This window comes from Gallinula chloropus (assembly GCF_964237585.1).
Source record: "Gallinula chloropus genome assembly, chromosome: 5".
In the NCBI taxonomy this organism is placed as follows: Eukaryota; Metazoa; Chordata; class Aves; order Gruiformes; family Rallidae; genus Gallinula; species Gallinula chloropus.
The window spans coordinates 29546974-29572149 of record NC_140090.1 but is presented as its reverse complement, the minus strand read 5'-3'; the positions used below and the strand labels follow the sequence as shown (position 1 = coordinate 29572149).

The following is a 25176-nucleotide window of genomic DNA, read 5'->3' as shown; positions in this document are numbered from 1 at the left end:
CACTTTGTGGCTCCAGGTGGTCGGTCTTTCTCTGCCTCCTTTTCCCTATACATCCACATTCAGCTCCTGTCTTCCCTCATAAAAAGAGATACCATAATAAAAAAGAGGCTTTATTAAACTAATGCAATAAAGGCATTTTCTTTGAGGATTTAAACACTTCATTTTTAATAATAAAAATCAAATTGTCATTGTTGCACCCTGTATAAGTTTTATTCAAATCAGCCTCTAAATGCTTTGTGCCTAAGCAGCTCTCTCCTGAGATCTATGTATTTTAGCATTAGTTAAATGAGTTTAAGAACGAGGCTCGTACTCTGGCTGTAGGCAGTGAATCTAGAGATCAGGAGATTTCTTCTAAGTGAGGGTTGCATCTGCCTGCACTGAAGGGTACTGGGAGGGACCTGGTCTCCCATTCATTCCCAGTCAAAGTCCTTTGACTTCTGGAGTTCATATGAACCCACAGGAATGTAGCATCGCTCATTTTGAGTTGGTCAGGGGACAGGGTGCAAACACAGTTTTGCCCGATATAAGCTGTGAGACGACGGACATGAAAGTGCTTGGTTTGGCGAATGACTCAGAGATTTCCACTGATTATCTAAAGCAATTTTGCTCAGCAAAATCGGACTGGACACATTGTCAGGATAAGAGTTTCTAGGAGGCTTCCAGCTCTTCTGCTTCATACCCTGCTGGAACTGGGAAGAGATGCAAGGGAATGGAAACAAAGCAGTGAGCGTTTGAAAATGGACTTGAGTCCTAAGAAGACTCAAGTACTTCTTCGTGTAGAGGTTCTTGTCGATTGCTGTATACTTAGAAGCGAAGAGAAGTATTTTTAGAATTGTTGAACGTATCTTATTCAGCCCAGAAGACAACACTGAAGGTGGGACCTGGAGTAAATGCAGAGAGGCAAAGAGATGTCATGGTAAAATCCTGCTTTGATGTGAGAAAAAACACAGCGGGTGGAGATACTTTTATTTCCCTGAAGGGTTATGAGAAGTTAGTGCTTCTGCTGCGGAGCTCCCCAGGCTGACCTGCCTCCTCTAGCTTTCAATTGCAAGTAGCAGACAGTTTTAAATATACATGGTCAACAAACAATCACATTTGCCACCATACACTGACCGTACAGTGCCAGCATAGCTCAGCAGGAACGAGTAGCTAGCCAGGGCTTCCCTGAGTGCGGCCTTCCATGCTGGAAATAGGCTTTGCCTGCTGAATGGGGGTGCTGAGAGGGACAGGTCTTGTACATCACTGATCTTTAAGATTCAGATGTTGACTTTGAATAAATCCTTACATTTTCTGATCCTGATCAGAGTCTCAGCTATGAGGGGTTGGACCCGATGATCTCTTCAGGTCCCTTCCAACCCCTACAATTCTGTGATTCTGTGATTCTGTACCTCATGGGAAGCAGAAGAGCTTTTGTATTGTGACTGTCAGTTACAAGTACTGTCCTTAAAGTACTTAGAGCTTTAAGTACCACAGGAGCAATGTTTTTCTAGTAGTTCAGCATTTTCTCTGTTGCTTTTGACAATAGCTGAAGTATGGAGAGAAACAAATTAACTGAAAGTATGAAAAAGAAATGTTTATGGTTTTTTAGTCCTTTGTATATGTAATCTCCTTATACAGAAGGCAAAACCTGAGCTTTAGCACATTAGTTGGGTGGGGTTTTTTGCCTTGGCCACTGTTCAAGTTGTCCAAAACCTGTTTTGAACCTTTTTAACCTTAGTGCCTGGTCTCATAGACATATTGCTCAGGTCTGTATGAGTGGAAGCACAGCTCCCATCCAAGTCATTGGACCTGACATGTGTGAGGTCCTGGCCAGTGCTTGTGACTCTTCTACTGCCTGATGACCCTCATCCTCCTCTGTCCCCTGGACATCACTGTCTGGGCTGCATTCCAGCATGACCTCCTCACCCCCATCCAGATTGCTTTTGAAAAGCTGTGGTTGAAAAAATGTCCTGCATTGGGGTCACCAGTAGTGCAGTCTGCTTGTCCCACTGAGATCTCACTGATGCCCTTTCCAGGCTGGAGCCAAAGCCCTTTGGGAAGAAGGTAGAAAGGCTTCACCTGCCTTTTGTGGGCTTTGGTCGAGCCTTCATGTCAGTCTTGAAGGCTGGTTCTTTGGTCCTTTGGGTGAAGGAGTCAGTTTGGATAACATTTGCTCTATATTGTACTGCATAGTCTTTTGGAAGTTGCTTAAAAAAAGAGCTCTCTTGCCCATGAGGTTTGTTGTTTCCCCTGGAAATCCTGTAAATAAGAGAACAAATTAGTTCAGAAACAGGGTTTCAGCGAATGAGTGCAAAGCAAACCCCTCCTGAGAGTGAGCTTCCTGGCTTCAGTGACTACATTTCAGCTAGTTTGAAAAAACACTGTCAAAATTATTCACACCTTAAATAGATCCAAAGGCTTATATTTTGGTTGGACATGTGCTCCTTTCTCCACCACTGGTATTGTTTTTTTAAAGTCAGTTATGGATCCAGTGTGTAATTTTAAAAATGGTGCAAGTTCCAAGGGTAAACCAAGCTGTGCCCACAGAGTCCTTGTCTCGGGGTGAGCGCTCACCTCCTTCCCGAGCACTGCCTGTGTGAACGTGAAACTCCTCATCAGTTGCCTCCTCAGCACAGGAGTGGAAAAGCAAAGATGCTATCAAGCTCCATGTCCCCAAATGTATCCCGAGAGCTGTGTTTCGTATAGAAGATCTGTTTGGCTATTTAAAATCAGTTTGAGACTTTCTGGTCCCTGAAGATCTTATTTTTAGGTTTGCAGAGTTGGTTACCCTGCAAACTGCCAATTTTAATTTTTATTTTTTTTAATATGTGAGATGTAAGTAAGTCGGAATGAGCTAATTTAGCCAATGGAATTTTATAAAAAATGTACGAATGCTGTGGGTTTCCCTCCCTCACCCCCTCCAGCAGAAACATAATTTGCAGAAATGAAAACAGTCCCTGGTTGGCTTTAGGGTTTTCTCAAAAATAGAAACAGTAGGGTTTGTCTGGCTGGGCCAGTTTCCTCACCACACACCTGGTGTATATCACTTTAAAAAATACATTATGCCTCATTAAATTACAATTAAATGAAATCATGATCATTTGTTTTTCTGGAAGGAAGATGGTTTGCATATTGAAAGCCTAATTTGTTGCAGGTGACAAAAAGGCTGAACAGATTATTTAATATCACTTTATTTTTTATACTGTTGCTCACTGGTTAGCTTGCGTATACTTCAGTAGCTTGGAATTATATTACTGTAAACGTTATTGCTCTCGAGATACTTCACTTTATTGTCCTCCCCTATCACTCAGCTATCTAGCCACTGTTGTTTACCAGCGCTGTTTATCTTCAGTGGCAGGAGGACATGAGATTTTTCCCTCTGAGTCAGTTTTCTTATTATCTGCCCTGCTGTTTGCGTGGTTCCCCGGGCTGCCAAAGCGCTTGGAGGAGCTGCAGGAAAAACCCTCTTTGTAACCAGGTTTTCTACCCAGGGCTCGGCATCTGCGAGGGGCTGCCTCTGTTACAGGGAGGGGAACTCGCCCCTCTCCCTGGGGCAAAACACTGCTTCATCCTTGTAGCAGAGGTGAGACCCTCTTAGAAGCAAGAGGCGCAGGCTGGGCTTCAAAACCACTGAATCTACCCCATGATACGCTGTTCCTGGTGATGAATATGAACCTTCAAGCACAAGAGGTGGTGTCTTGGGCAGTGACATTCCTGTTAGTGCTGTGACCAAGCCACTTGTACCTGTGAGCCTCTGATTTACATAGGGAGTCAATGACTGCACTGAAAAGTAATTGCTGGCGTGCTTTCACATATGTTTCTGCTCTCCACTTTTGAAATTGGACCATAAATTTAGCTGGGCTAAGATGGGAGGGAGAAAAAGCTGCCTTAAGAGTCAGCTCCAGTAGCTTTCATGTATCTTCCTTTCTACCTAAATTCATTAATTTTTGAAGTTGATCTTTTAAAATAAGAGGTTACGTATCCCTTAAAAGACCCAGGAAATTAAGAATTTAGAGAATCTGTGGAACTGATATTTATTTGAAGAATTTTCCACTGACTTTAAGGAAAAATTATAATAGGCACTCACTGTATCGATCTTGGGATCATTTGAGTCATGGCTTCAAGCTTCCATAATGTCCTTTTTCAGTTAATTGCCCTCAGCCCATCAGCCTGGAAAACCTTGGAAAGCTTTTCAAAACTTACCAAGCTTCTCTGAGGGGTGACAAACCCTGAGGGAGAAGCCAAGTATGAGCGTGAAGTTGTGTTGAGGTCACAGAGATTACCAGAGGCCAGCCCAGCACTTCACACTCTTCAAACTTTTTACCTGTTTAGACATTTTTCACCACCCAGCTTCTCTCTCCGATGCCTTTTCTGGACGGAGGGTCCCACCACAGCTCCATTCACAGCTTCAGTCCTGCTGGTAACTTCTCTGGCAATCCAGGAAAATGTATTTGGGAATCTCTTGATTACCTAGAAAGAGGGAGCTGTGTGCAGCCTAGGTTCAGGTTGTGTGTGGAGCTTGTTTTGAGCACTTCAGGTGTGAACACTGCTGAAGCAGAGCTTTCGTGTACAGGTTTTAATGTAGGTGTTTGATAGCAGATAAATGCAGATACTGGTAAGTCATTTACTGGTCTGTTGGTTTTGTCAGGAGATGTAGTAAATAAGATCAAAATAGAGTAAAGCTGTTGGTGTTTGGTTAATTGGCCAACTGTAGGGCAGTGTTTTATCAAGGCTTTTTGGAGGACACTCTCTGGTATGAGAAAAACAAGCTAAGACAAAATATTACAGGGTTTTGACTACCCAGTTGTTTTCTAGTAACCTTTTTCTTACAAGAAAGGACTGAGCCTTGGCTGTACTGGTGAGGCAGCTTGCCTGGGTCGTGGCTGTAAACCAACTGCAAAACGGTTATGCCAACAGCGACAGCTAAATCATGTCTGGGGTGCTGCCCTGTCCCTTTGTGTGTGATCATGGAATGCTGCTCCTCTCACAGCAGTAGGGGGAGGTGAGTCCTCTGAGCTCCCACTGGGATTTCACACAGCTTCTGCAGCCAGCGTTCCTGGGATTCTGTGGGTCCTGGCAGGTGGGAAGTGGGAAGGGTACAGCGCTATGCAGGGAAACATTGGCCCAAGAGCTTTTTTTAGATAACGACCACCATTTCTTATGAGGTGTTACAAGTTATCTCGATGGGCAGAAATGAGCCTTCTCTGCTTCTTTGCACACCAGTACATCCAGACATGTACGGTTGAGGAAATTGCTGTTACTGCTTAGTGGAGTGCATACCTGTTTGTGAAACACTGGATGTGAGGGGGTGCCTGGGGGAAGCTGGGAGCACATGCCGTGTCCCAGAAGTTTCTGTAGGCCCTGATCCAGGCTTGTGTGTTGTGCCTTTGACTTCTAAATAATCTATGGAACTGTTGAGTGTGTACAATTACAGTTAAATCTAATCCCATCGTTAGATTTAAGCCTCTTTTAATGACATTTTCATCTCTCCAACTCTCTCCCTTTTTGTGGAGCGCTGTGCTGGTTACCCCTGGGATAATGCCTTTTGTAAAAACCGGGAGAATACGGTGTTCAGTCATGGTTGCGGTGTGAAGCCAGTGGTGTTTTAAATGAGGCATGAACGAATGGGTTAAACCCCTAAAGCTAGATTCTAAGGCTTTATTATTGCTCCATCTTTCTCCTCTCAGAAATGACTGTCCAAACCAGAGTGAACGGACTGCAACATCAAAAAAACAGCCAAACATTTTTCTTTATAAACCTCCTGCACTGTTTAAATGTCGAAACTAAATTTACCAACCTTGGCAGATTTGTTAAAGAAGAACAGGATTGCCAAGTGTTCCCAGCTTCAAGTGAAAAGAGAGAGAGAGAAAGATCTAACAGCTCCTAAAATATTTGCAGCAAGCACCTGGTGGTAACTGCAATTTCTCCTACCCAGCGCACCTACCTTTCTATCCAACATCTCCATACTCAGAAGCTTATTGCAGTGCCAGAATAGGACAGTCCCAAAATAAACCCCAGCCCCCAGAAGACAAACACTTTCCTAAAAAATATCCCCCCTGGGAGAGCCCATGAGATTCTGCTGTAGGTTTTCAGCACTGCAACCCAGGTGGTTACACTAAACAAATTCTAAAAATCCAACAAACCAAAACAACAAACCAACACATGACTGGGCTTTATTTTTTTCCTTCTATTTTTAATTTTAAATTTTTTTGAACCAGGGCTTGTTGTCAGAGATCCTGCGTAAAGAAGAAGACCCTAGGACAGCTTCCCAGTCCCTCCTGGTAAACCTAAGGGCAATGCAGAATTTCCTCAACTTGCCTGACTCGGAGCGGGATCGTATCTATCAGGACGAGAGAGAGAGAAGCATGAACCCCAACGTGAGCATGGTGTCTGCAGCTGCCAGCAGCCCAAGCTCCTCCAGAACTCCCCAGGTAAGATGTGACCCCTCCTCACCTGTTTGCTCTGTGGATTAGTCCAGGGAGGGAGTTCTTCTCTGTCCTTCCCCTGTCTGTTGTTTCCCTTGCCCAGATGAGTTGTGGAAACCCTCATGTAAGGTTTTGGAGTGGCTGTAAAGAGGTGTTTAGTGGATTTCAGCAAGACATTGCTTTCATCAGTGCCATAAATGCAAGATAGTATGTAACGTTAGCGCCTGACAGAGTGCACGTAGGCTTTACATGCAGACTGTTGATGTTTGGCCACTAAATGGCTATTCTCAAATATGTTACAGAAAGACGATGAATGTAACCTTTTGTCTGTGTCCATTACATTCTGCAGAACACAGGTAATTTCTGGGCTTGCAGAAAGGTTCATATATATTGCAATAAAAAGTGTGTAGTCAACAGAGGTCGACAGTGAATTAGATAGACGTTGCTAGAAATCAGTGCATTCCCTACTCTGCAAGTCCTGGAGTTAGAGTTTTACACCAGTAATTATTTCAAGTACAGAAAGCAGAGATAGGCAGGGTGCGGGGACAGAAGATGGTGCTTTACAGCTCCAAACCAGCTGTCATCTCATTGACTTCACTGCACGTGTTTATTAATGTGCTCTTGCCGCCCACTTCCCCGAGTAGGTTGTTCCTTTGCACTAAGAAAGCACATCCACATACTACACCGTAATAGTCACCCCCCCTTTTATCAGACTGCTTGCAGTCCTGGACCATACACTGAAAAAGCGAGGGTGCTTGCACAGTGGTGATGAGTAACTCCTGCCCTAACTTGAGTTTGGAATTTCTAACTGTGCAGACACGATGGGTCAGTTGTAGCACTTCTCTTGATCTGTAGTAAATGGGCACATATAACCCTCCTGCTTCAGTGTTTTCAGTCATGTAGTCTGCAAAGCCTCGGGCTGCCTTAGTCGTGCTTATAATAGTATTACTGAGCACTTCTTATATTGAATTCTGTGGCCACAGTTGCTAAAAATAAGTAAGCTGGGGGATGTGGGGGGAAGTTTTACATGCAAGGTGGTCGTCCTTCAGAAGGGTATACTGATTTTGTAGAAACTGTTAGGCTTGTTCAGTTTGACCCTGGCATTTAGGTGCGTTTCACAACAATACATGATGTAAATACATGATGTAAAGAACAGTTTTTGCTGAAAGCAAATGTATTCTGACAAACCATATTTGACACTGAATTTTTCTTATGTGGGAAATTCATTGTATAACTCTATCTTTTTTAGTTACCTTTCAGTGAAAATAAAATTACAAAGGGAACTATTTTAATGTTTAGCTATTCTATCCAATTTCTGCATTTATTCATGAAAGAATGAGCTTGTTCCTACTTATTGCAATAGATTTCACAACTAAAATCGAGTAACAGAAGGAAATGGAGAGGTTAGATGCAATCCAGTAAGAATAAAAAATGGATCTGTCGCCCCATCTGATTCCTCTGTCGAAACACGACATTTTCCCATGTTCTAGCTGTGGCTAGAACATTAGTTAAAAATAATGGAAATTTTGCCTGCCTTTTTAAGAGCTAAGTGTTGCTAGAAAACTATGCTCTACAAGTATAAAGCAGCCCATCCTTGCCCTATTTCAGCTTGAAGAATCCAGTAGAATTTTGAGGGTTTTAATCCGTAAAAGCAACACACAAAGGTTTGTGTACCCAGTGCTCGCCTTGTGCCCGCTGGATCACATTCCCCCAGCCCTCAGAGGGCCAGCACCAGTCAGCACAGGTGCTGTTTTGACAACTTGGACACCTCTGCAAATGAGGCTGCTGAGGCTGCTTCCCAGCTCCCGGGCAGGCAGCACGGCTACTCTGCTTCCCCATATGCCCGGTATTAGTTCTGAGGAGACAAATGCCATCCTCACGTGCAGCGCAGCAATTCCTGGCAGCATCGCCTCCCCAGGCAGGTACCTTCCCTGCCCTAGAGCAGGGTGCTTTGGGACAGCAGCCACAGGAGCAGTGCCATCCTTTCAGAAATTGTGCTGGAGAAGTTGATGGAATGGCATTTGGAAATCTGGTTTCCATAGATACCGATCTTGTGCGGCAATACTTCCGGGAATGATGCTGGAGCATGCTGGGTAGGAGGGGAGCACCGGCGGGTACCTGTGGCGGTGCTGGCTTGGGGCAGGCGTGCAGGCCAGTGTGCAGGCACACCGAGTGACCCGGCTTGGCTGTCGCTCGCTCTGAGCCAGCACCGTGCCCCCCAGCTCGGGATCTGCCCTGCGGTGAGAAGGTTGATGGGCAGGTGGGTGGGAATGCCATGGGGACAGGCTCTGGGCTGCTGGGGGTCATTGCCAGCAGGTGGAAGCCCAGCAGCCATGGCTGGGTGTCAGCGCTCTGGCACTGCGGTTGCAAACGCTTCTTTTTCTTTTTGCCCCCATGAGCAGTGAGGCACCTCAGTAATGGCAAATTCCTTCTTACTGTCAAAGCCAGCTTTGAATCTAGGCCTGTAACATAAAATACTTGGTTTTAGTGACTGTGATATTTTGGGTTGGTACTTACCTTACCCATTTCAAATAAAACCCAGCCCAGCTCTCGGGGTGGGTAGGGCAGGCCTTGTTCTGAGGTGTGGCTGCTCCTAGCAGCGTAGGAGACCCTTGCAGGACAGGGCTGTAGGTTAAATCATTCTTTTACACGCTCATTTCATTCTTCCCAGAATCTCAGGCCTCCGTAAGAGCCTTTGAGGCTGTGGTGACCTCGGCTGCTGCGCTAGCCAAAGCCTCCAGTGATTGGGAAGGCTTTTTATCCAGACTGGCTCCTACACCCAAAGGGTTTTTTTGGGCATGTCTGACTAGTTAAAAATTAACATTAGATGGACTCTAGCAGGCTTCAACTCTGGCACAGAACCAGGAGCCTACTGAAAAGGTTTATAATAGGGCCAAATATCTGAATGGCACCAGGGTTTATGGGAGGTTTGGGTCTATGGGATGTGTGAGCTTTGCCACATAGGTCGTTTTGTTTCCTGAGACCTTTACATCTCAAGAGAAAACAGAGGTTTTATGTCAGTAACCTATGTATTTCCCTTAAGAGGTATAAGGCGTTCAGTGATCAGCCCTGGTATCTCATCTCTTTGAGCTCAGGAAAGCAGATGAATCTGTCTCTCAGAGGGGCTGCTGGTGCCTGGAGCACTAAGCAAGCATCACACCACCTTCTCTCCCTTGGCTGCCAGTGCGTTCTGGGACCACCATGGCTGAGGGGCTTTAAAATAAAAGTCTTGTAGCAGCCTCCTCAACTGTATTGATAGCAGTCTTGTAGGGGTACTCCAGCCCAGGGAAAGCACTGGCAGCGTCCGTTATTGTCCTTCATTTGTCACAGAAGCTGATGGGAAATCATTCAATTAAAAGGAGTGCAGCAGAATACACAAAATCTCAATATGAGTTTAGGAGAATGAGGGCAGCACATCAAAGGCATGCCAAAGCCCAGCTTTATGAAATGATTTTTTTTTTCATTTCCACTGATTTCCTAGGTGAAATTAGGTGACTGGCTGGCTAGCATAATGATGATAAGGCTGGGAAACCATACATACTCAAATGACATACGTATAGTTTTAATAAAGGATGAGGGAGACTTGAGGGAGTGCATTAAATTGAGTAATAATTTATTATTTAGAGACCTCTACCCATTTACTCATTTTTTCTGGGAGAATTGGCTCTTCCTCCAAGGTGTAGGCCACTTTTAGAGAGGGGGGAGAGGTAGAAGCTGGTGCCTCTGCTGCAGTAGCTAGCTGGCAAAGCCAACTTCAGCGCCTGCCTGCAGCCAAGTGCCCCGGCTACCTATCCTGTTGTTGAGCAGCTCAATAAACATGCTGGGAGAAGGAGAGGGGGAGAGTTGACAGGGCCTTGCATGTCCTATAGGAATGCACTGCAATTATTTCCAATCACAATTAACCTGATTAGAATAATGGACAGGAAGTGTCCCTCTGTAGCTAATGCAGTTTGGCATCAGCTGACTGAAATCCTTTGATAATTTCTGCACAGATGGCTGGGCTGAAAGCAGCACTTTTTTAATTATTATTTTCATGGTCTCTTGGTAGGCCAAAACCTCGACACCAACAACAGACCTCCCCATTAAGGCGGACGGCGCCAACGTCAACATCACAGCTGCCATTTATGACGAGATCCAACAGGAGATGAAAAGGGCCAAGGTATCTCAAGCTCTGTTTGCCAAAGTGGCTGCCAATAAAAGTCAGGTGAGTGGTAGAGGGGATTTCGTTGTTGCGGGGCTTTTTGGGGTTTTGTTTTTAAAGCAAACTCTGAGGTTGGAACTAGACCTGTCTCCTTCTCCCACCAATAAAAATACATCTGTTCCTACAGTAATAATAATCTCAATCTCTGGGGAACCTGTCGTGTTTTTGGCTTTCGCCTGCTCAAGTGGTTTCCTTTTCCCTTTAAAAATAGACAGAGGAAAGGATCAGCTCACGGCCAAGCCTTTTCTCCCCTTTCATATGAACACACATGTCTTTTCCCACTTGTGGTATATAACTTCCACCTCTGATAGCGGGACAAGGACCTTTCAAAATGATGGTGTCCTTCACATTTGGCAGGTAATTAAATTGTTTTCTTAAGTGATTAACTGAGGGAAGGTGATGGGAAACCACATATTAGGCAGGTGTTTCCCTTTTTTCGCATGTTGCATGTGCTGCATACGGTATTGCCATGTGAATAATTCACATCAGATCCATTCAGTTTTACAAAAAGGCATGAGAGGGCACTGCAGTGAGTTCTCCTGGATTAATTTCCACCTTGGGTGTGAAAAATACCTGTGGGTGAGCCTAGGTCAGGTGAAATTCTTGAGGAGAATCCATTATTTTAAAAATTTCATCCAACTCTTAAAAAAAATATAATGTACCAGAAGGGATTTTGTGGAAAGGAGGGCAGACAGAATGCGTTGTGGGAAGGACAACAAGTGGATTGGAGACCGTTGGAAGGAATTGTTCGCTTAATGAAAAGGGCTGCTTATGATCCTGCATGGAATTACTCTGCTGTGCTAGGAGAGGGCATCAGAAAGCACACAGAAATGCACAAATGTGTCTGTGACAATGAGAGATGTGGGTTAGAAGTGTCTGGATGCATGCACTCTGCAAAATGTGTGCTGCCTTTTCCTCTGTGTGGGGAAACAACATTGTAGTCATGAAAGTAGATGCAAAATAAGAGGTTGAAAGGCATATAAACAAAGCATCAAAGGCTACCAAAGCACGTGGGAGAGCCTTGTCCTTGTTGTAGGTATTTGTGCCCTGACACACGGAGGTCTGATTCATTTTTTCTTTTTCATTTAATCATCAATTTTTTTTGCCTTTTGCTTTCTCTTGTCAGGGTACAGAGGTTACAGTCCACAACCCCTCTACCCCCCAACAAAATCCCAGGCACAGTATGAAATACATAAAAGGAAAATACCATGGAACCCTCTTAAACTGTTAAATGCATAAAAATCTCATGTACCACATGGCAAAATATAATGAGAACTGGAGCTGTTAAACGAATAAAGCTGTTAAAAGCATAATGCCACTTGGCACAACTACTGTGCATTTAACGGTTTTCCACTGTGTAATAAATGACATATGTGGTAAACGTGCAGTAAATATAAAAACTGCACAATTGATTTTGCAAACGTGCCCCTTATTCTTTACTCCATGCAGATATCAAAGTTCCACCCAGAATCCGGACTGGACAGCTTTTAATAAGGAGTGTTTAACGCAGACTGAATGCCAGCCTCTCTGAGGTTTGGCTTAAAATTGCCTGCAAGCTTCCTGTCATTATACCCAGAGGCTTCTTGAAATAGAGAGGGACTGAACCACCCAACATTAATTTGGGTGGCTCACCAACTTTGGTCTGTGCCAGCTTGAGTGCGCTTCTCTGGCAGCGTTACACACCAGCACCAAAACAAAAATAAGCTCCGTAGTCTTTCACGTGGAAAAAGAACGGGGCGGATTTTGAAAGCCAGATGCAGAAGGTTAAGAACAGGATCCACAAATGGTATTGTTTAAAGTTACTGCTCATAAAGGTTTTGTTTCTTCGGCAGCAGCGAATAAAGAAGTGTTTCTGAGGCTGATGTTTCTTTTGTTTCACAGCCTTGCCAAAGCAATACTGGCTCCCTGGGATGACCCAGCATTCGCCATGCTGAGATGTCATAGTGCTCTGCTGGAGCATGAAAGTGGTTTATGGGGGCACTGGAAGGCAGGGGCAAAGAAGACGTAGCCAAGAAACATAGCAGTACAGGGCCTCCCCCTGCTCCAAAGCCCACCTGTGTGCCCGCCCCCAGCCTGGCTTGGTGTGCCTGTGGTGTACCACCACTCTCTGGGGTGAGCTGTGGCCAGGAGGAGTGCCAAAGGCAAGGGCACAGCTGCCTGTGTAGGGGAGACAGCCTCTGGTGTGGTGGGGTGGGCGGCGTGTTGCTTCTCTAAAAACTAGTGGTGGGGCTTCCCCAGTGCTTGATGCAGGCCAGTCGTGCCAGTCGTGGGCATTTCTGGTGAAGATGCTGCTGAGTTCAGCAGCTGAGTTACATGGTGGGAAGTGCTCATTGAAAACTGCCCATGTTTGCAGAAGGGAGGCTTTGGAAGAGCGGGGGGGGAAAGAGCTAGTCTGAGGGTTTGCTTGGACTCTCCGCCAAGGTTCGTTCACTTGCTGTTCTCCACAGGCCTGGCTTGCGTTGCGTTGGCTTCCGCTATTATTCCCTCACCCCAGACTACTGAGAGGCTTCCAGTTTGCTAACAAGGCATGTGTTATGTTGGGCGCTGCTGTTCTGTCAACAGCAATCCACGGTGCTGTGAGATCTTCACAGTTTTAGCAGCCAGTGAATCTCCGACAGGGCTGTTTTGACATTTTATACACAGGGCTGTGTGTCATGTACCCAAGAGAGCATCCAGAGCCAATGGAGGCCTCATTTCGTCTTCTGTCTTCGTACAGGAAGAGTGGTACCCACTGAGAGCAGTTATTGCAAGCGGCATCATCTACTGGTGGAGTTAATTGACCTCTAATTTAACAAGTAGCCATCCTTATTCTTAGGACGTGCAGAGTCTCAGTTCAGCAACTAAAGGGAAGGGCAGCTGCTAGAAACTGAGGGTACAAATCACAGAGCTTGCAAGTTAACATAAATGCAAAGAACATGGCATCACGGAGGTACTGAGGTGACATCGTGAGACTTCTTTAAGGGAGTCTACCTTCGTAAAGATCTCAAGCCACTCATTTTGAACATTGACTTATTCATCACTTATTTACTTTAATATGCATTTTATTCCTTGCAACTTGCATCTAGAGATTTTTAGCCTTGTTTGTGAAGTGCTGTATTTTTGAAGGCAGAAAGAACTGAGGAGCTCAGTGCCCTCCAAACAGCCTCCAAAGCTGTCATCCTGTTTTAGTTGCCAGCTGTTGGTGATGAACCCACTGGACAGCATGCTTCTCTGGGGATGCCGCCTGCTAGTGCCCTTTATCCTTTAAATGGCTGAATGTGGGACCTGTATTAGCACAGTGGGAGTGTTTCTGAGTGTGGCTGGAACACCAGGATTTGGTTTCTAGTCTGCTTTGGGCTCTCTTGGTTATATTTGAATCACAGGAAGATGGGTTTCCTGGTGGCCTGTGTGTCTCCAGAGCTGGGCTGTGGGTCAGGCAGAGGCTTTGACCTTGGTTTACTGCAGGTTTGGGCTGTAGGTCCTGAAAACCAGCTTCTGCCACAGCTCTACAGCCTGACATCAGGAAAACCATCTCCCCCATGACCATGTGCCAGTGCTTCTCTAATACTGCACAGCAGCATCACCCCTCGGACATCTGCTAGTGAGAGTCCTAGCAGGGGCTGTGCTGGTTTGTTTGTAGTCTGTGTGACGTGAGTTTAGGAATACAGCTCTGCTCAAAACAAACAGCCACTGTCAAAACAGAGGGTGGGCAAAGCTGGCTGGAGCCCTTGCTGACAGTCTGATGGAGAGCAAAGTTTGGATGAACACGGAGACCGAACTTCCCACAGTTCTCCCAGGGCAAGAGATTCTCCTTGATCAAGCTGGGGCAGCATGGGGAAGTGGGGCACATGCTGCTGGGGATCTGCCCCGCGTAGGGCAAATGGAAGGCTTTGACCTTCACCAGTCCAGTAAACCCTTGAAACTGAAACTCTTCCTTATGGGACTGGAATTTGTTCCATTTGCACCACAGTAAAGCAAGAGAGACCCCATGGAACAGCATTTCAAAAAACATTAAGGTGGCAAAGCTCGGTCTCTGGTTCATAACTTTGCCTAATTTAAAAATGAACAAATGAAAAATAAACTTGACCTGGAGGCTAAGAACAGAAATGCCCTTTGGTTGAGGCCCTTCAGGTTAAGAGAAAGGAAGGGCTATGGATGAAAATCACCACAACAGTTCTTCACTGTCCTCTGACTTCTCATTTTCATGTTGAGATTGCTGCCTCCTTGCCAGGATTTTCTGGGGGCCTGTTCTCCAGCCAGGATGTGGGGGCTAGCCCCACAATGGGAGCCCACGCGAGGTGGGTCTTGGCACCATGGCCACCTGCCCATACCCCGAGAAAAAGTAGGGTTCTTCAGGAGGGACAAGCAGCATCGTTCTGAGTCAGGGTTAGCTCTAGAAACCAATTATTTTGTCCTTCCCTCTCTTTCCTTCCCAGCTTATGATGGGATACCTTCTCTCCCCTTTCTAGCTTATAATACACATTTTCTGTGCCGTGCCCTTAAACTAATTAGCTTCCAGTGATGATGAACAACAGCTAGTAAAAACATCTGGTGGTGAAGATGCGTGGAGTATATAGTGTATGTATATAGGGCACTTCTTACTGCTGTAGCATCTCGGTGCCTTTATGATGATGTGACTCTCTACAGCTGGGGCGTATCTGTCGCGCCGGTATTTTGATGTTCTTGTTACATATGGAGGAAATACAGAACGACATTTCTCTCCTTGACTGAACTTAACGTTTCTTTGAAGTACCTGTGGACGTGAGCTTCATTTCTACAGACTTCTCTGTGCATCCACAGTGTGACAGCCATCCTGGACGGGATCTGCAGCAGTGTGTTAGGCTCCCAGCAGCTGAGTGAAGCAGGGACAGTTGCGAGGCTGAGGCTTTGCTCAGGAAGTCCTTGGCAGACCTGGGAGCTGATGGCGGGCTGCTTGCCCTAACCACAAGCCCACACTTCCTCTCCAGCATGGGGAGAAGCTAGTTTGAACTTGGCATGCTGGAAATAGCCTCAGTGCACAACATCCTTCCCTCGGAGGCCAAGAGCTGTAAAAGCAGACTTGGTGTTCCCATGAATTGCTGTGAATGAAGATACGTCAGGGCTCATGTACCTCATTCTTTTTTATTGTTTTGTTCTTTATAAGGCGAGTGAGAAACTGTCCCTCATGAAAGTGCTTTGCATTTGGCCTTCAATTATTTTTTGGGGGGGAGGAAAAGTCCCGAAAGCTTGAGGAAATCGAAGCTATGGAGTGATTAACCTTGAACTGTATCAAAATGCTCCAAGTAAAGCTTCTCAGGTTCAGTCCCCCTCCCCCGGCCCTCATCAAGAATTCATTGAAGCCATGACAGAACTCTCCATTACAGTTAGTCTTTTATCCATTTCAGCTTTCTTGATTAGGTTATCTTGAATCATTAGGGGGTTTATTTATTTTAATAGACACTTATTGGATTCATGGAAAGAGAGTTTGGCGACTAAGGAACAAGAGCTGAATATTATCTGGCTCATTTCGCACTGCAGAGTCCTAAACTGAGAGGAGGGAAGAGAGGCTGAGGAAATTTGTCCAGAGGGCCCCTGTGATCCCATGTAGAAGGGGAGCTTTCTCTGGAGAACGGCAGTGTTTCTTTCCTAATCTTTCAAGCCTTGTGTCGATCATTGCTGCGGCTTTTCCTTTTGTCACATATGTTGACATTTTCTGCTCTGATGATGTGGGTGAGGGAATGGCCTTTTACTTTTATTTTTGAGATTTATTCCTGAGTCACTCTTACTAAAATCTCTCCATTTGCCTACTCATGCTTTCACTGGAGATCCTAGGAAATGTCAGCACAGAAAAGTAGCTGTGTGATGAGTATTAATTTCAGTATGAGTGGAGGGAAGCATGAGGTCAGTTTAGTCGCAGGTTTGTCCAGGTTTGAAGTGCCTTGTGGTCCAGCCCCAGCAGAAAGGCTGCCTATGACAGTGTCACTGTGGACATCCAACTACCACCTCCTGCCGTGGCTTTCAGTAGTGACACCGCTCCAGGCGTGAGCGCTGCCCTGGAGCTCCAGCATAACTCAGCCCAGCCTCTTACCACATGCCTTCTTGTCCGGAGCGCTCTCCTGTAGCTCCAGCATAACTCAGCCCGGCCTCTTGCCACATGCCTTCTTGTCCTCTAATCAGAAACGTGGCCCTTGGCTGACAGCAAGCCAGCAGATCTGCGGGAGGCAGTTATGGGGGTCAGGATATTTGTACGTGCCCGCGCTGAGTGCTAGAAGACCTGAGCTTATCGTAGTCTGGTACCTCTGGCTGCTGGAATGGCCTCCCCTGCCTCAGGGTAAGTCTAGCAACAGTGAGAGGGGTCAAGCTGCTAAAAAGGGCTGAGGGATAAGTGACAGAGAATATGGCTTGCGATTGCTGCATCAGCTAACTGTCCCTCAAGGGGGTTCGGGTGCGCCAAGGCTAATGCTTTGGTGTAGTAAGCATGCTGTTTCTTTAACAGCATAAAAGCACAATGGGAATGGCTGGCTTCCTGCAGATTTCTGTTGTTGTTTGCTTAGCTATGTGGAAATGTATTTGATTAGGAGACAGAGAGAGAGGTTAAAAATAGGACATTAATATGATATTATTTGTTTTATCAAATAAAATGCTTAGAAAATGTTTATCTTGTCTCACGAGAACAACAAAAATAGAGGCCAGCACTTCTCTGCAGCTCTCCTTAATGAGCTAAATTGGGCAGCGTTCTCAATGCCTCTAGAAGTTTTGGGGTGAAACGAAGGAAGTTCTGAGCAGAATTCCTTGTAACCACAAGCAGTGGGTGTGCCTGACTGTAGAGCCAAAAGCATCCTTTAATTGTGCTGTTTTTCCTCCTCTTATTTTTAATGGAAGACATTCCCGTTTGAGAACCTCAGAAGCTGGCATTAAGGGCTGGATTCTGCCACCCATATTGACACTGGCGTGCGTCAGGCTCTCCTGGTAACTCTGTGGCAGTTGAGGGGTCTGTTAGTGCAGCGGAGCGAGAGTTACGACATGCAGAGGAGGCCGGGTCAGGCACAGCGTATCGTGGATCTCGGGGAGGATGTGGTGTTTATTAGATTTTCAGAATATGCTCACAGAAGTTGGATTTACTTGTGGTGCGGTGAGCTCAGATGTTGTGGATGAGTGGGGGAAAAGGTGGTGAGATTGCATCTCCTCCTTCACTTTTCCTTCCTCATGCCAATAACTGTAGCTATAGATGAAAATTCACTGTGAATGGCTGTAGCTCCAAGAATTTCTGTATGTTAGCATTTCTTAAATGAAATAATTCTCCTGGAAAGCTCTGTGTAACATACACAGACCCAAAGAAATAAATAAAAGAAAATAAAAAAAATTGCAACCAAAAAACCCCAAGTTGAGATTTTTAACAGAAAAAGATTTGCATATTAATAATTCATGAGTTCTCATTGAACATGCACGAAGAAACGGTGCTATTCAATAGAGAATACTGTCATCTGTCACTGTTTTATTTGACATTTACACTTTTTTTTTTTTCTTCTTCTCTTTTTTTTTTTTTTTTTCCTCCCTGGTACTGCAAAACTTTCTTGGATGGCGTGCTAAGATTATTGAAATAAATAATTAAAGAAATCTGATGCAGACTTTTCGTCTGTGCACAGGGAAGGCGGTTACTTGCAGCCATAAAGAATGTGTGTGTATGTGTGTGTGTGTGTGTGAGCTGCAGTGCCGTGTTTTCCCACGTATTAGCCGACGCTACCGCCTAATAAGCAGCCCCCTAGATGGCTAGAGAGGGTCTTGAATGGGAAGGCAAGAGAAGGGACGCTTGACTAAATACAGGGGAGGATAGGAAAAGGGCAGTGAAAGGAGAGGTTTGGTGCCGGTAAGTGTACACATGCACACAGTGGGTGCGCGTGTGTGCGTGCGGGGGTGAGGGAGGGGTGGCTGTTGTGAAGAAAGCTGCCACAAATACACTGCGCTGCCGATGCAGAAATAAATATTTATAAATGGCGCTGGGGGAGGTCCAGTCCCGCGCAGCGCCGGGGAGGACGGGGCGTTGAGCACAATGACAATCCAGAGTTAGGCGCACCTTGCAATTTCTTGCTAATATTAGGCTCATGAAAATCTTTCTGCTCTGTAGGTTAGTTATTATTTATAAAAATCACAGAACCAGCTGATACATTCATAAGCTAATTATTGTAGCAGCTGGGTACACATGGTGCAATATGTCTGAGGCTGTGAAGTATCACAGATTTCTTGGGGCCTGCTGTGGTGGGGGTGTGCTGTTGAAGGCTAGATCCCTTAATCTGATCAGCCAAGCAAATACTTTGTGGGGAAACTGGATTAATATCTCTCTAAATACCACGGATGTGCTTCACCTTCAGAACCAGGCTCCTTTAAACGTGCCATTAGCTTATCTCCTTTGGGGAATGGAGAAGTTCTCAGGTGTCCTCAGGATGGCGGGGTCTTTGCCTGGTGCCTCCCTTTGCCAGAAATTAATTTGGTTTGCTCATGTCTGCACACATGGTCACACTGCCGTCTAATCTTTTCCCTAATAGCTCCAAGGTCAGGACCTCGCATGTTGCCAGGCAAATTGAGCGCTATCCTTCTTAAAGACTAATGGCAGCGAGTGCCTAGTCCATAATGAGACCTGTAGTGTTGCTCTAAGTGATTGTAATGAGCGCTGATTATAAGGGGACAGATAAATCAAACTGCAGCAGTCACCGACAGGCTAGCCGGTCCGACTTTGGGAAGGGGAGCTGGCCCAGCTGAGTTGCCCTCAGGCTCCAGAGGAGCCAGGTACCGCCCAGCACCCCGCAGCCCTTGGGAGAGCACCAGGAGCTCTCTTGCCCTGAGCGGGGTTCCGGCTCCACCAGGTACAGGGTTTCATGTGTGTTTTCTGTTAAATGATTGGTCTTCGTGCTGCAGCATCCCTCGGGAGATGTCAAACGTACCTGCTTGAAACATTTGAAAGAGTTCAGTTGGAGACAGTCAGGTGACTGAAAACAGGGAAAAATGGGAGTTTGTTTTTTCCACAGATGTTTCTTTTTCATTCCAAAAGTTATGGGTTTTGTATGGAGGAACCCCTGAGAAAATACAGTGGAACCTGGAGATTTCTTTTCCTGTCTTTGCTCAGAAGGAAAAAGTTTTGGGGGACTACTGAGCAGAGGAAAGAGAAAGAGGAGAACTGAGACCAAGGGACGTGGCCAAACCACATTAAAATGCAGACATCACCTGGCTAAGAGATTACCCGAATACCAGTCAAAATACTTTGAAAATATAATACAGATTCTTTTTTTTTTTTTCCCCAGTAAATGATTAGATATCTTGTTTTCATCCTTGCTCCCCCCCAACCCTCCTAGTTTATTGCAAGAAAAGATCAGGTCTGCACAAATGTGGCCTCTCACTTGTAAAAACAAGGCAGTGTTGTGTTACAGATTAGTTTATAAATCCCTGGTGGCTTCACAGTTCAGTGCCTACAGCTGCTGCAGATGGGCCTGGGTTTTTGTCTCTTCGCTGTGCTGCAGCCGGCAGTTGAAGGAGAAAATGGAATGATCAGGTTATTAACATGTAGGCCGTGAGGAAGAGGCTGCACAATGAGAACAGCTGGTGTTGCTGTCTTGGCTGATGCAGCGGAGATAATCAAATCTTGCCTTTTTTGGGGGGGTGAAGGCAGAAGACACAGTGGAGAGTAAGACAAACAACGGCTTATGATATTATATACGGGGTTTAGAGTGCAGAGTAGAAGTTGTCAATGGCTTACAAGGTGTTACACAAAAAAGCAATACCACAGCCCCCCATGTGGGCTGGCAGTGAACCTGGCTGCTCAGCCTGCTCTGCTCGCTGGTTGGAAAAATACAGTTTTGGCTACTTGTCGTACCCGACTTTTTTAACATTAATCAAGCTATCTTTTAGGTATTGCAAGGTGCCTGTCAAAATGGTGTCAGAATGCTGAGTTGTAGCTCGAAAATGATGGGTTATAAAGCTACTAGGTAAAATATTTTGACAGGAGTCAGTAAGGCGCGTTGACAGCATCCTCAGCATTATCTTCCCGTGTTCTGTCATTTGCATTACGTCTCCTTGTGCGCAGGCAGGGGAGGGGAGTCGCTGTCCCCAGCCCCAAACGGCTGGGGTGCTGGCAGGCAGGATGGAGCTGGCTGTGCCCCCCAGGCAGGTGCAGTGACAGCCACCAGCATCCCTGGATAACTTGTGGGGGTACCGGGTCACCGCCACACATCCTCAACACACACAGGGCTGTCCTTACCTCCACAGCTGTTACTATCACGCTGCCTGCTTGGCTTTGTGCTTCAAGATGGTCTCCTCCTGAAGCACCAGTGCTTCCCCTCCAGAGGTCTGAGCTCTCAGCCCCCTCTGGAGATGTCCTACAGGATGTCTGAAGTGGTAACTTTTTGAAGGTATTTCAAACTAACCTTAAAACCACAAAGCAGGAATAAAATCTGCTGTTGTTATGATTTATAGTTGGGTTTAGAATTACCTCCACCTAGTAACTTCTGCAGGACCCTGCTTGCTGCTCTCGTGCTAAGTACTAGAGGATTCCCTTTCTGTGAGGTTGCGTCTTCTCACTGTCCATCTGATTATTTAAAGCTGTCAAAACGTAGCGGGGTTCAAAGCTGGGAGAGTCAGTGCAACATAATGACAGCAGATTATAGGTCTGTACTGGATAGTGTCTTCTTATAAAATTTTCAGTAGTGGTTGAACGTCTGGTCCTGCAGCTGCTGCCCTTAGTGTGAGGGCTGTGGGCAAGGCTCAGGAGCTATGTCTTCTTTTCCCCTGCTTGGATGCAGAAACAAAGGGGCTCTGAAATGGAACTGGAGATGCACCCTTATTTCAACTCAGGTTTTCTACAGGAAAAATATTTACATCTGAGTATTTTAACCATGGTATGATCATGACAGGGGTCAAGATGCTGTGCTTCCTGGTTCCTTGTAAGCACTGCTGATTTTGTCTGTTTCTCCACCTTGCAGGAAATACGATGTGTCAAGGATTTGTTGGGACCGAAGGGCAGCTGAAGGCACGGGGGAGGGGGAGGGAGGGGCAGCTCTGTGTGAAATGAGTCCAGCCAAACTTGGAGCACAGAGCTTTAAGTCTAGCTGACCTTCCACTCACATCTGATTCCTCAGTGCTCAGCAAATTAACTGTGCTGACCCTACTGTTGCAGGGCTGGCTGTGTGAGCTGCTTCGCTGGAAAGAAAACCCGAGTCCTGAAAACCGCACCCTTTGGGAGAACCTCTGCACCATCCGCCGCTTCCTGAACCTTCCCCAGCATGAGAGGGACGTGATCTACGAGGAAGAGTCCAGACATCACCACAGCGAGCGTATGCAGCATGTTGTCCAGCTCACTCCTGAGCCTGTGCAGGTCAGAGCGCTAACTTCCTTCTCAGGGTATCTGCGGGGAAGAACAGCTGTCAACAGGTAGAAAGTCCAGCTTCCTTCTGCTTTCCAGGCTGAGACACGACAGTTTTCATCTGTCTGTAGGGCCACGTGCAAGCCACAGCCCTCAGGTTCCGAGCTCACTGTGTGTGTGTTGCAGCATGTGTGAGTGTACACAGGTCTGTCTCGGTGGTTGGAAGAGAAGGGATGTGACAATCCGTGTCACTGGTAACAGCAAGGTCAGTAGCAGTGATATTATGGAGCTCTCTTGGTATCAGTAGATGCTTTGTGGCCAAACCACAAGTTAGCTGTCTAAAGCTGCCGATATTTAGAGGAGTACAAATGTGTTCCTCTGCAACAGCGAGACATGTGTGGTTATTTAGGAAGCAAAACAGGAGGGGGAACTTGGTCCCTTGCTCCTTCTCACAGGACCTGAGCACCCCTGATACCCACTCTCTAACAGTGGCAGGTGGATGACTGCAGTCATACACTTGCTCTTGGTTGGAGGAGCCAGATAACGCTGCAGGTAAAGTAGCAAGGTAGGAGAAGAAATTTGTCCATGTGTATCACAGGGGTTTGAAGAGCGTAGCATGGAGAGCTGTGTTTTATACATACAGTGAAACTTAAAAGTACTTCTAAAAGGACCACAGTGAGTATTCTGCAGGGACCAGGCTTCATTTCAGCCTTCGCAGGGTCGTTTTGCTCCTCTACAACCTTTGTGACTTGTATGAATTTTTGGTTTGTGCACCTTTGTTCCATCCTTGCCTCGGGGCTCAGTAGCATGAGAAATAGACACCAGGATGTGTAGGGGAAGTGAAGATGCAACCAGATTTTTCGTCTTTGCAGTCCCAGCTTCAGTCAGAAGAGAAAGTCAGCCTGATTAAGTTCCTGATAAGTAGCAATGCATGTCAAAAACCTAACAGCTTATGATGATCAAGAGAGGCTCACAGGAGATGCTTTTTCAATCTAAAAAGCTGAGATGACTCCTTCCACAGCAGACCACCCTTTTGGATAGCCACTGGTGCTTGTGCCATTCACCTGATCCCACTGCGTGACCGCTCTCAGAGTGCATACTACATTTCTCTCCAATAACCTCGGTTCCTCCTCCCACCTTTGCATCTTTCCATGGTCATTTGACGGCAGCTTGAGCTGCCTTGCTGTTCTTGCTGTGAACCTTGGCATTCAGCCTCTATTCTTTGTCACTGCTCTTGTTCTGCTGCTGCTAGCACTGCTGCCAACTATCTAGTCACTTTCTCCAAAAGGTGGGAGGCTTTTCTGTCTTGTAGTCCTGCCCCTTCTGAAATATGGTCTCACCCAGATTAATTATTGCCTAGTTCAGTCTCCTTTGTCTCTTCTGCTACTGACTTCCTCCTGCCATTCAGTCTTTGCTTGGAAGCAAAATTTCATTTCCTGGGGTTCAGATTCTCAGAGCTACAAAGTCAGGGAAGTGCTCCAAGCAATTAATGTGGCAAGTTTGGTTGTCTATGTTCCCAAAAGTTTGTGGGATCTTGGAGACAAGGAGCTACAAGAGGGTAAAGAGCCAAGCTAACGAGGCAAGATGACTAGACCTGTGTAGATTTGAACATACTGATCCAGTTGCAGTGCCCAGAGCCAGTAGGAATATCCTCTGAGGCACAGCTTGAAGAGAAAGTTTCCCTGAGCCCTTGTGGGTGATCTCGATGTTTACCCTACTTTCCAAAGCCTTCAGCACATCAGTTTTCTGCGTCGTGCAGGTCGGCTCTTGTGAGTGACACGTTACACTGCATTGGAATGTGCTGCATTTGTATTTGTCAGCAAGTTACAAAGCCATGGATTAATTATTTATTACAGTCAAAATATGAAAAATGAAGAAAAATAAATGGAACCAGCTGGCAACTACATACGGCAAAACTCTGGAGACCCTCGTATACAGTTGATACAGGAGGCTTGTGTTTTGGGGGTGCTGCATTTTAAAGCTATGTTTGCCCATCCAAAAACCCCAGTAGGCTTCTGAGTGGCACGCAACCAGTGCAAGACACAGGAGGTTTGCTGTCCACCTGCTCCCTACTGTCAGAAGATATCCTGCACCAAGCAATTTTTGCATAGTTTTCAGTCTCTGGGACTTGAATTGTTTCAAGCAGGAAGGTTTCTTTTTTGGCTTTGCTGCTAGGGTCACTATTAGGTAATTAGCCATGAAAAATCAGTGACAGCAGCCAGACATGTAAAGCTGAGGTCCTCACACTTGCAGTCATTGGAGGGTTTGTGACACTTTACATAAGAGTAGGGGTCTTGGGCCCCGCTCCTGGCCGAACTCCAGGCCAAGTAATTACATTCTGCCTATCTGAAATCCCCTCCACAGTGTCAGGTGGGAAAGTGACTCTCATCTCCTTCTCAGAGTGGTGGCGGGTGCAGCATGCCTGCCACAGCGCCGGGCTGCCTTATAGCAGGGGGTGGAAGCACCAGAGAGCTGCAGTCACTGACCTGCTTTGGTTTGCAGGCTTTGCTAGTGAAAAGTGCACCGCATGTTGAGCCCTGACCCTCACCTTGATGTGAAGATGACAGCCCTTTGAAGAAGATACAAGTAGCAGTGCTGCGACTAACAGCAGGTGCAGTGCTGAAGCAGGCAGGAGGCCCTTAGTTCTGCTTTCTCCCTCTGCCCACCCCATCTTTCTTTCTGCTCTGATGGATTTGACGTGTGTACAGTAACTTGTGTCTGATACTTGATCCTCCTGCATCTCCAGCTGTGAGACTGGGAGAGCCTGACAACAGGCCACCCCACACTGCTGCCAGAGCTCCCTGCCACCACGGTCAAGCCCTCTCTGGGCTGGGGATGCCCCTCCATCAGACCGAAGGACTTGGAAGAAACTCCTGGCTGTCATCACAAGAGGCGTGACCGGGCGAAAGAGAACAGATAGATAAAATTCAGGTTTTTTCCCCAGTGTGGCTGCTTGGAAACGGCAGATTTCCTTGCAATGGGTCTGTGGAGTTCTCTTGCTGACTACAGGTTGGGTGCATCTTCAGTGAGGGAAGCACCCCAAGGCTGGGTTTGGTTTCTGCCCTCTTATCAGCACGGTGTGCGCAGTGCTGTAGAAGATCTGCTGGGCGGAATTTGGCTCTTTATGTTTAATGGATTGTTTCTTTTGTGGCAGGTTCTTGCCCTCTTTTCAGCTTTGCTAGCCTGTACCTCACTGTTTAGTTTTAGGTTTAGGGCTTTAAAAAGAAACATAGTCTTTTTTTCCTCTCTTCCATTAGATTTTT

The 25176-nt window shown here is 46.2% G+C and overlaps 1 protein-coding gene across 1 annotated transcript in view; it reads left to right on the top strand.

The window, feature by feature from the left end:
- The window catches only part of SATB2 (SATB homeobox 2), a gene marked incomplete at its 3' end in the record, with an annotated part of 126641 nt that overhangs the window by 82757 nt on the left and 18708 nt on the right, over nucleotides 1-25176 (top strand). The window contains exons 8-10 of the mRNA XM_084264786.1: nucleotides 6198-6410; nucleotides 10453-10608; nucleotides 21728-21925. Coding sequence (XP_084120912.1) covers nucleotides 6198-6410; nucleotides 10453-10608; nucleotides 21728-21925 — 567 coding nt within the window. The remainder of the gene's footprint in view (nucleotides 1-6197; nucleotides 6411-10452; nucleotides 10609-21727; nucleotides 21926-25176) is intronic.